The sequence below is a fragment of the Pituophis catenifer genome, unplaced genomic scaffold (genome assembly GCF_029215685.1).
Source record: "Pituophis catenifer annectens isolate HBS135680 unplaced genomic scaffold, rPitCat1.0.hap2 SCAF_1, whole genome shotgun sequence".
In the NCBI taxonomy this organism is placed as follows: domain Eukaryota; kingdom Metazoa; phylum Chordata; class Lepidosauria; order Squamata; family Colubridae; genus Pituophis; species Pituophis catenifer.
The window spans coordinates 259314500-259326863 of record NW_027256881.1 but is presented as its reverse complement, the minus strand read 5'-3'; the positions used below and the strand labels follow the sequence as shown (position 1 = coordinate 259326863).

Here is a 12364-nt window from a genome sequence, read left to right as displayed (position 1 = left end):
ATGGCTTGGTAGATGTGGCAGGGGAAGGATATTGTAAAATCTCCATTCCCACCCCACTCCAGGGGAAGGATACTGCAAAATCTCCATTTCCTCCCGATCAGCTGGGACTTGGGAGGCAGAAAACAGATGGGGGTGGGACCAGTCAGAGGTGGTATTTACCAGTTCTCTGAACTACTCAAAATTTCCACTACCAGTTCTCCAGAACTGGTCAGAACCTGCTGAATATCACCTCTGGTGCCAGCATAAGTTCGAGTAGAAAAGCATTCCAGAAGAATAGCACTGCTATTTACTCCCTGATACAAAAGCTAGCAATCTCTAGGACACTTATGTACAAACATGTTCCTTGCATCATACAATATCTGGAGATGATGGAAAAATAAGTTATAAACTCAATGATAGATAGCTGACTGCTTTAACAAACATAATTCTTCATCAAGAGTTCAGAATCATGGACAGTTATAGTCAAAGTTTAACTATTACTCTGAATGTTGATGTTTCCTATCTTCATTGACAAGATGCCCATTCCAAGATTTTCTGAATTCAAAACGTCAACATGGAGAAACTAGCCCTAAACAGGCGTAATTGAAAACAGCTCTTGAAGACCTGAACATTTTAATTTATAGGTGAAATAATCTTTGTTACTATTATATATACCACAATGTGAAATCCCAATTGCCAGTTTTTTAGTTGGTGTTGACCTTCAGATGCCTTGAGTTCTTCCCAAGAATATAGGATGGCATATAATTATTATCATTATTTACCTTATTTTGGAAAAAAAGATTGTCTGGTTCCACAGTCTCCAACACCTGATGTTCTGGAGCCTTAATGAATTGAAAGTTCTCTGGAAATCCATCATAAGCTTCCCAACTAAAAACAAGAAGCCAGAAGTAACTTTTTTTTATAGTAACATTAATATATCATCTCAAATGTTTTATTAGTATGATTGTTCTAGTAGCAGAAGTCCAAGTCTACACTGGAGCTGTTGTTTTTTCCTCTTCCCTCCCAGTGAAGGGACGGACTCTTTGCTTCTTCAATTCCTCTTTATTTAAAAATAAAACAATAAGGGACTAGAATATTTTTAAAAATGGAAAAATTCAACTGTGGCACAGAGGAATCGGGTAAATTTTGAATGTTTATTTATAGGACTCATGTGGCCACCTATGTCATACAGTGATTCTAGGTAGCTCATAACTATCCATAAAAACATGGCTAAAAACAAACATACTCTTTTCCCGAGGCATGAGATCAAACAACTCCCAGCTCAATCCCACTCTTTGCCCACTGCTTGGGGGAAGAGCCAGCCTTCTTCACAGCCCTCTGGAAAACTAAAAGGATAGGGATTCCTTGGGCCTCAGGTAGGAGGATATTTCAAAGGGTTGGAGCAGTCACTGAGACCTTTTCAAGGTCCCATCAGGTGGCAACATTTAAGGGAGGGGACCTGAAGTGTGCTCACCCTATCTAACTTAGTAGGATAGACAGATACCCTCCGAGAGAAAGGCTCCTACAAATAACTTGACCCTGTGCAATGTAAGGCTTTAAAGGTGATAATCAGAACCTTGAATTGCACCTGAAATTCAAAGTTCTCATGTAGCAGTAGTGTTACTTGGGTATACTGCAAGGCACCCAAAACTGTATGTGCTACATTTATCCCTTATTACTAGTTTATGATTGCTATGCAGAAAAGTGTTCCCTCCTAATAATCTAAATATATCCTATATTTTATTTCTCATAAATGATGGGGGGAAACATACTTTTATATCTATAAACACTTCTGTCTATTCTAATATTGTATGAGTATTGACCGATTGTAACCTTAAGTGATATGTATCATTCTACTGTTTGCACAGCAACATACTTTTAATATGCATTACATATTATCTTCCAGTGATAACTGCAGTTTTAGTATGCTGTCTCCAACCACGTTCGTGCTATTATATAAGTGTGTTTTTGGTGTAACTATTCTTTAGAAGGCTACAATTAAAACTGTATAACCTTATGCAAGTCTAATCCCATGATTGATTCCTGATTCCTATAACTCATGGTTGCTCCACTCATTTGTGTTTTCAGGTTATTCCAAGTGTCAATGGGTTCTTTTTCAGTTATTTGCCATTCTTCATGTATCACATGTTGAAGGACACATAACAAAACAAAGGACAAGGTGGCTCCCAATGCATTTCATATTGAGTTCTTTATCAAAGGCATTACAAATGTATATGCATGTGTATGTGTGTGTTTGTTTGTATGTGTGTGTGCATATGTGTGTGTGTTTGTCTCCTGCAGTTTTTACCTAATCAGGAAATAAACAGAAATAGAAATCAGTTTCTTCCATTCTGTGACTGAGAACTATCATTGCATTGCATTCTGCTAACATCAAAGAACCTGACTACCGAGTGAACAGTAATAGGATTTCAGTTCTGAGTTTATAAAGCATAATTTATTATTCAATTTTACCACAAACATTGAAAGAGAAAATGTCCTCATGTTTAATCTACCTATATTCTAATGGAAGCTGGAGTTTTTTTGAGTTATTCTTCAAATTCTCTTAAGACAATATTTTTTATGATTTATAGCAAATTGTGGTCATTTCCTTGTGATAGTTAAAGCAACAATTATCCTTACAGTTAAACCTTTCATCCCGGCTTCCCTTCTCTGATTTTTATGGTAGTATATTAGTTCAGAACTCAAATAAACAGAAAATGTTGTACCTGTCGTATCTAGGCAGCAAATCAACACTGGGATCCAGAAGTGTTTTATAAATAACTGTGATGGCATTCTTTTTTGTTGCTATCACTTTGTCAAAGGTCAAACTCAGAACAGGATTTATGGGAGACCTGAAAATGGAAACATCATATAAAATGACCATTTATGGAGGGGAAATCAAACAGTTTCAAAACCAACAGGTATAGGTAACTGAGGGTGTGAATGTTAGAACAGAAGCTAAGAATGAATTGAGAACAAGATATTCAAATCTATTCAACTTTTGATTTGATGGGAAGTAACCTCTCAGATAAAAGCTTGTTAACTGTTCAGACACTTTTACCTTTGAAATTAATTTCACCACAGCAAGCTTGTAATCTTTATTAACCTATAGGTTATGAACAGCAAGGAAATTGAATTATTCCTAAAATACCTGCTCATCTCCAGGCAGAAATAACTGATTGGAAATTAAAACAATAACCACTTACTAGGTAGTCCTCTGCAAAAGAACAAATCCAGTTGCCAATTAATAATGTTATACTAAGGTTATGTTGACATTGATGATTTTCTTATACTATTTTAGTTTTCTGATAAAGCTAAAATAGGAATATATCATGTCGATTATGCAGATGTTAGCAATTGGAGGTATCAAAGCAGATCCAACATAATTTCATCATACATGTGTCTTCAAATATGTTAAACTGCATGCTAATGTTTTAGAATATAAATATTAATATGGGTAATCAAGAATTGTAAAATAATGTTAAGAAATCATTTTCAATTTGGAATAGTCATTGATAGGATATTTTTGAAAAAGGGCTTATCCATCACAGAGATAGTATTGTTTTAAAAATAATGAAACACAGTAATTTAAAAAGAAACCTTTTATAGTATTTTTTTAAATTAAGACCAACAAAAACCTGAAAAGGAAAACAATCTATAAAAGCACAAACATTTTAAAAAATTTATTGCAGATATATTTATATAAATAGTCATATTCAATGTTTTATTCCAAAGAAAAATTGTATAGATTGAAGCAATCTATTAGGAATTACTTTGTTGATTAAACTAAAGGAAATAAATATTAAGACAAATAAAGTAAGCCTTAATTAAAAGATTTTGCAAGTTCTTTTGGTGCTGTGTTACTTTTCTACCAATATATTGCCCATACTTTAAATCTCATTATCTAAAAAAATATGTAATTTAGTTTTCTGGTATTATGTTATAGTAATTTTGAAGATAATGATAATGATATTGTGCTTTTATAGGATTTTAGGACAAATGGATTCTAATTCTAGCATTCATTATTAAAACCTATTGTGTAACTTTTTTCAATATCCACTAAAATGTCTGAAATTAGTATTTAAATGTACAGTCTTAACTATTGTGGGCAGGATGGAGCTGACCATGGAGAAAGGTAAAGGTGAAAGTTTCCCGAAGCAGACATATCTCTAGGGCATGGTGCTCATCTCTGTTTCTTGGCCAGCGTTGTCTGAAGTCATTTCCATGGTCATGTGGCCAGCATGGTGGCTATAAGCCAAAGACACATGGAACACTTTACCTTCCCACCAAAGTGATACCTATTTATCTATTCACATTTGCATGCTTTCAAAGTGTTAGATGGATAGAAGAAATGGGAACTCATCCAATTGCGCGATGCTCAGGTCTCAAACATGGAAACATGGGCTGTCAGCTTTCCAGCTGACAAGCTCAGCATCTTTAACCACTGAGCCATCATGTCACCTCCCCTCCCCAAGAAAAGATAGTTATAAAAACATTAAGTCTGTGAAATAAACAAAGCATTAAAAAGAAACTCAAACTGCTCCCATTTTAACCAGGGGTGGGTTCTAAAATTTTTTACTACCGGTTCTGTGGGCATGGCTTATTTTGTGGGCATGACTTGATGGTCATGTGACAATTATTTAGGATTTAGCAGAGGTACTGGTCTACCAGGCTTTTAACTGCTTGCAGAGCTGTACCAATCTACCCATTTATTTTTGCAGGCACTGGTCTACCCATTTATTTTTGCAGGCACTGATCTACTTGTGTATTTTTGCAGGCACTGGTCTACCCATTTATTTTTGCAGGCACCAGTCTACTCATTTGTTTTCTTTTAACACTGATCAGCTGTAGGGCGGCCCTTTGAAGCCCCGCGGCAAGAGTTTAAACAGTTTTTTTTCCCTCTAGCCATCAGCTGGGACTCAGGAGGCAGCAATAGATTGGGGATGGGGCCAAATAAAAGATAAGCATAATGTGAGGGTGGGGGGCGGGGAGGCAGGGGGGGCAGAACCAGTTCGGTGACATTATATCGTCACCGCTACTGGCTCGGCAGAACCAGGCCGAACTGGGACGAACCCACCACTGATTTTAACTCCCTGAAGTATAAGAGAGAGAAGAAAAAACATAGATTTTCAAGCCTTAGGCAACAAGAAAAATTTCAGCATTCCTGTTTCCTGACTGGGTCTCATGGAAGGGCTGATTGTTATAACCCTGCATTTTTCTAAAAGTCTATCATCCAAATATTAATTTAGTTCAGCCCCTGCTTAGCTTTTTGGGATTATCTATTTTCAGGTAGATTCTGGCACTTAATGAGAGACAAGAAATGGTAAATTATTTATTAAATTTATTTGCCACCTATTTCACTCTACAAAGCAACTCTGAGTATATATATATATATATATATATATATATATATATATATATACATATATATATATATATATATATATATATATATATATATATATATATATCAATAGATTGCAACCCTTCAACAAAATTTACATAATTTTAAGGTGAGTCCACCTGTAAGTGACTTTCATATTCACATATTCATAAACAGTGATATCTTGTTGAAATTCAACTTTTTAAAAATAAAACACAAAAGAAATTTTATATTATAAGAAGTTCCAAGTTCTATTTTCCATACTATATATTAAGGGCATTTTAAAAGAGCCTGTTGATTTAGTATAAAAGGTTTGTATGACAATACAAGCAATAATTGCATATGACTTATTTTAAACTTATTTTAAACTGTAATTACTGCCTATTTTCTATATAGTGTATTCATAAATCCATATTTAAAACTTATCTGGGAAATTAAGAAACCATGCAGACATTCTGCCCTCTGATCCTTCTTTTCTCTCATTATAAATATGAACTATTCAAGGAATGGGAAGATAGGGGATTTCATAGAATTATAAGCTTGTAATATTTCTGCTGAATATATTCTCCATAATTTGTTGAGTTTTAATGCTGGAGAAAGAGGTATAGTGGGGGAGGCAGGAGAAAAAGATTGTTGGAGGGTTAAGTAGATAGGACATTTCTATACGTTTAGAATTGAGGTAACAAGCAAGTTTAAGTTGTGTCCTATGTAGCAAGCTGGGGATATTGGAAAACTGGGAGGGAAGAAGGTTGTTTTATGCTGCTTTGCAATTGAATTGCATTGCAATTCAGCACTGACATAAAAGTATACATTCTTTCCAAATGCTCCCTTTCATTTTTAGGGTTATTAAAGGGAAGAAAATTGTATTAATAATCTGGGTGCATTTGCATTCACAGTACAAAACTTCTACACCACATGCATCCTATTAGTTCTCCAGGATAAAGCAGACAGGAAACACAACTAGATGAGCTCAATCTACTGTATTGTAAATCTATATTAACAGAATCCTTGCAAGTTTAAAGGTACAGATTTCCTGCCATCACTTTTAACCATCAATTGGGAGGAGAGGTCCATCCTAAATTTCTTTCTCTGACTGTTAAGCCTGCCTTGCCTCTCTTGTTCATTTGTTTCCTGGGTCTTTTTCTTTCCCTTGTCCCCCAAGGTCATTCAACCCTACATTCCCCCCATTACATACAGTATCCATATATTCTAAAACAGAAAGTAGTCTTTAGTCACAGATGTTGCCAATGCTTATATCAATGTTAATAGCAAAGTGGATTGAATGATATACCTTCCAGCTATGCACTTACCAATTCTAATCAATAGCTAGAAGGGCAAAATCCTGACCAGACCAATAAAATTCTGGCTATTTAGGAACCCTAAACATTTGCAATTATATCTAAAAGGAATCCAATGTTATGCTCTTATTAGCTGAAGGTTTTTATGCTGACTGATCAGAACATCAAAATTCTCCTTCTCCTGAAATCATTACACCCGCTCAAAATCATATCTGGAAAGCCTCCCAACTCTCAGCAAATCTTAAGCAATCCAGCATGGTGAAGAAAAGAAAGTCATTTTTTAAAATAGATTTAGTGTCATCTAAATCCTGTTTGGAGGTTTACAGTAAATTTCCAATAAGCCAGAAGTTACCTGATAAATGGGAGAGAATTACAGAACAGCTGTATTTGAATAATTGAATGTTCAGGTGTGAATACTAGTACAAAATACACATACAATTTCTACAATTTCTGTTATGCGGGAAGAATGACTATTCATTTGAAACTATAGTTTTCTGCTTCATTAGAAACCAAATTCAGAGATAAAATTGCAGTTTCTGAATAAATAAACAAAATTACTCATTCACCATCCTGCCATACTTGCAGTCTTTGTTTGTTATACATTTTACATTTCTAACAAGCCAGATGCCATTACCTAAGAGTTTTCCCCCCCTCTTTATGGATTACCCTCACATTCAAGCCCATCCAAATGCAAATTGTCCTCAGAATACCCGACAATCAGTTCCAATGGAATCTTTTCTCACATCTTTCTTTTATTTTTGTTACTGGTGTTTCTATCTGCCTAAAATCTCTCTATATTTTTTAAGTCTTTACTTCATCTCCTTACAGGTGCAGTTGATCGCTTTACTTTAAAGCATTTCTTTAATTGTTGTTTTAACAAAATTATGGGTCTTAAAATTATGAGTATTTTTTAAACATTATAATGTATTAAAAATATTAAAACATTAATACTTCTTAGGGACAGGTAATGTAGCTGTTCAATGTACAGAAGCATACTGCTTGCTGCTGATCTCAAATATTTGAACATGGTGGAATAATAGTGGCAATTTGACATGCCAACCTATACCAAAATGAAATAATGCTCTTAATTGTACAATTATTCTGCCTCATTCATAGATTTTACAAATGATCCAGATGACAATCTACCATTTGAAATCTGCTGGTTTTTCCCAATGCTTCCATTTTTCTTACTATAAAAGAAAATCTATTAAGGAGAGAAAAAAATAGAATAGCTGCACAATGTACTTTGATTGGTAGCACTAGGAGCCCTCTGTCTGGAAGCAACCAATGACCCAGGAATTTGTGGGGAAAAAGAGTTCGTGACTTGAGAGGAATAATAGGGATGTTGTTTCAATAAAACCAAACCCTTCAGAAGAATGATTTTGAAATGCTTTCTGCGGAGTGCTATAAAAGACTATTTTTCTTCACAAGTTTCACATTTTTATGCTATGTGTATTCCACCATCAGAGCAAGTCCCAAGCCATTCACTTGTTGGTAAGGATGGGGGAAAGGAAAAGACAGACATATTGGAAATATGTCACAGGTTGACGGTAAAGGGAAATATGAAGTGCAAGCTGTTGTGTCCATAAATTAGGACAAAGGGCATTTATGAAGTTTTTCTTATTAAATCACAAGGTGCACTCCATGTACGATTCAGAAATTTTTATATATACATATACACTCCAGTAGTGAACATAATTTATTATCATTGATTGTAAAAAAAAAAAAACCTTGAGAAGCTTTTATTATCTCCCATTGATTCTTTCAAAACTTATATTTCTTTTCTTTTCTTTCCATTTCTATTTGAATGTAGCTTAAATGTGTTTTTATTAGTTTGAATGCTTCCTGCATTGATCAGCACTTTTCTCTTTTGGGAAACTACATCTTGTTTTTTCTCTTATGCCTGTGTAATTAATTATTAATAGAGCAGCAATCGTAGTTAAATATTGTATTTGAGGTCAAATTATGAAGCAGCTTCAGGGAAGTGCTTTCAAATTCATTTGAGTGAATAAAGTCCACTACATGCTATCATTTAAACTGCAGGCATTGCCATTCAGAAAATTATTTGCTTGGAAAGAATATTGCTAAATAGGTACACTATTCTTTAAAAGAAATAAATAATCCCATGGAAAAACAATATCTATGTCAACACAAAGATGATGTGTATAACTACATATATATATATATATACACTGCTCAAAAAAATAAAGGGAACACAAGCAGAAGACATCCGAGATCTGAATGAATGAAATAGCCTTATTAAATACTTGTTCGTTACATACAGTAGGTTTGTGTTCCCTTTAGTTGTTTGAGCAGTGTATAAACTACTGAATGTAAAGAACAAAGCATTTAATAAGGCTATTTCATTAATTCAGATCTTGGATGTCTTCTGCTTGTGTTCCCTTTATTTTTTTGAGCAGTGTATGTATGTATGTATGTATGTATGTATGTATGTATGTATGTATGTATGTATATATATATGTATATATATATATATGTATATATATATATGTATGTATGTATATATATGTATGTATGTATGTATGTATGTATGTATGTATGTATATATATATATACAGTTTTTAAATTGAAAACTTTTTTTAGAAATGAAGAAACCAGCACTTTAGAAACATAGCCTGCATTTCATATTGATTTTTTCAAATGCTAATTTCTTCAATAGATGGCCATTTCATGAATACCACAAAAGATCAGTGTTAACAACTGAAATCTATAAGGCCGAAAATCAGAAACTTTTAATTTTCATAAATTTACCACAAAATTTTTATTCTGACAACTCTGGTGGCCCAGACTTCATTTCTCATTCATCTTCATGATTCATTACAATAACTGTATAATTAAGTTTCAGAATAAATGGCAGTTTCTTTTTTAGCATAGAGCTTTTCAAAATAATTATGTAAGACACATTCTTTGAGAACTACCCTCATTTTATGAGCAATCACACTCAAGGTATGCAGGAAGAATCCAATCACAACATCAGTCTTGTTCCATAACAAAGCCATTACCAAAAGCAAAACAAGCCTGGTTTTTATAGAAGATAAATTTTGTCGGTATATTACAAAGAGATGTGTTTATTTATAAAATTATTACATTTAAGTTATTTAGTTAATTGGCTTTCTATTTTCAAATATGATAAAATGGGAAGTAGACTTGTAGAATATTTATGTACCTATTATTAGATATTTAACATTTTATTTTAAGTGTTATGTATATTATAGTATTTCATTTTCATTTTAGTCATAAATATAATTCTACAGCACTTGAGTACTAAATTGTTTGTATTCCATCACCTGTCCTCACCTGGACTCATTGAACATAGTGGGACTTAAAATTGAGTAAAAAGGTAGAAAACATTGATTTTTAAAAAAAATGAAAGAAAACACTTATATTAGGCAGCATAATATTTCTATAACTGCCTATAAAATTATTTTTATTTACAAAGAAAAGTAGTGTAAAAAAAACACTTCCAGAAAATGAAGCTTTTATGAAAGCATACAGATGTATTTTTATATTAAATGGCAATATATATGGGAATTTATACATAAATTGATTACATAATTTTACATAAATATAAAGTAATAATTTTACTATCATATAACTATAAAAATGTTCCAGACTTACAGCTGAAAAAGCATCTTATGAAAATATTTATAACACTAACAAAACAGAAAGTTTAATGAAAGCATACTGATGTGGTTTTATATTAATTGGCAATTTATATATAATCCCTTTATAATGACAATCTATATATAAATTTGGGAAATATATTCCATAGGTTGTATTCTGTAACCAGCAATGTTCAAAAGATAGGAATCTGTATATAAATTGATTAAATATTTTTACAAAAATATAAAGTAATCATTATGACTATCATGTAAGAACTATAAAAGTGTTCCATATTTAGAGCCAAAAAATAGTTTATGAATACATTCATAACACTAACATAAACAAGAAAGTTTCCTTGATATCTCTGCAGACTTTGTTCAATAATTTATCTCAGTCAAACCAGGCTGGGATAGGAGTAATTCTGAAATGCATGTATTATCATCTGAGGAAATAGTAATGATTCCATGAAATACTTTATAATAAACAGACCCACATTTCTTGAAATATTGTAAACAAACTATTGTACAGCCTAGCTCTCTTCTTTTTTTAGATTCAGTCGTCTAGACTTTACGAGTTTTACCAGTTTATTTTTCTTTCTTCTCTCACTGGTGCTTAAAAGGTTAAGACTTTATTTTTGAAAACATAGAGCGATAACAGGGAATTGTGTTGTCTACAGCTTCATAAATCTTGCTTAAGTTCCTTTTCAATTACCATCCATTTCTCCTTTAAAAAGGGACCAAAGGGAAAAAAACAGAGGAGTGGAAACAGGTCAGGGCAGCCGGTGACAATGACAGGGTGATGGGCTTGGACCCCTGTGGTGTTTCCATCTGCTATCATTAAGGTGACTATTCAGACATGAAAAAATCCCTCTTGCTGTGCTGACAGGCAGACATCAAGAACGATGACAAGGCATTAAGATAGTAAGTCAGAGACAGAGATGTCATATTCCTCAAATAAGACTGCCTAAAACAAGAACTCTGAAATTTCACTGGAATTTACAATAAAATAAAAGGATTTTTTTTTTTTTTTTTGGCTTGGAAGCTATTCAACTTCCTTTTATGGCAATCTGATAACACTAACACTGCTGACAGTCATAACGCTAAACTCCATGCTCCTACCTGTAATCTTCGCCATAAGAAACCCAAATTTTTTGCTCATTCTGCAGTAAAAGAGGGTTTTTAATTTCCTGCCCAGTCTCATCGAAAAGATGTGTAGGAAAATGACTAAGGCCTGATGGTTTGAAATCTGCTGAAAGCTGGAGCCTCTGATGAATCATGTGCTGTACCTGGCCATGGAAGATAAAACACAAAATGAAAACATCTGTATTAAATTGTTTGTATTCTGTAACCAGCAATGTCCAAACGATAATTAAATTCCTATAGAATGTTAAAAGAAGTGTGAAATCCCTGCAATGTTTATCTCAGTGTAAAGTAACAAAATGAGCACAGGCTTTTAACCAGCAGGGGGTGCAACAGGATTATGGTTGAGCTCTGACCTCTTTGGCACACAGACTGAAAGCAGATGTGACAGTTCTACAGAACAGTTAGCATCTACTAACAGTAACAGCTCTGGATAAAGGTTATGTTTTCCCAGTCCACATTTGGAGCTACATTTTGTTAGTGTTTTTAACTGAGCTTGTTGAGGTTTGACAAGGACTGCTTTCCTGCACTCTCCTGCCAGGCGTTAGATGATCAATGTATGAACAAGAATAAAGCAAGATTCATTTAACAATTTCAGGACTCTTAAGGAAATATTACTGAGCCATGACAGAAACTATTCAAATCCTGCACTGCACCCCAAAGAAAATAGGAACTAAGCAAGATAATTCAATTGAACATCAAAATATAATGGTTTATTTATGATGCGGTTTACAGCTCTAATTTTAGTTGGTGTAGCTGTTCAAATTTCATTTCCTTCCTAAAGAATTGTTGATAAAGGTGTTGCTAGAGTGCCTATACTGTGGTCAATTTGCCATTTCATGGCATTGCAATAATAGCTCTAAACAGAGTCACTTTGTTCCACTCTCTCCTCCTATTTGTCACCCTTCTCTGCTTACCAGGCTCTAACAGATTAGTTCATC

At 33.6% G+C, this 12364-nt stretch overlaps 1 protein-coding gene across 1 annotated transcript in view; it reads right to left on the bottom strand.

The window, feature by feature from the left end:
* DCDC1 (doublecortin domain containing 1) overlaps positions 1–12364 on the bottom strand; it is a 274909-nt gene that overhangs the window by 143277 nt on the left and 119268 nt on the right. The window contains exons 13-15 of the mRNA XM_070935237.1: positions 11403–11569; positions 2706–2831; positions 762–867 (exon numbers count right to left, since the gene is read on the bottom strand). Coding sequence (XP_070791338.1) covers positions 762–867; positions 2706–2831; positions 11403–11569 — 399 coding nt within the window. The remainder of the gene's footprint in view (positions 1–761; positions 868–2705; positions 2832–11402; positions 11570–12364) is intronic.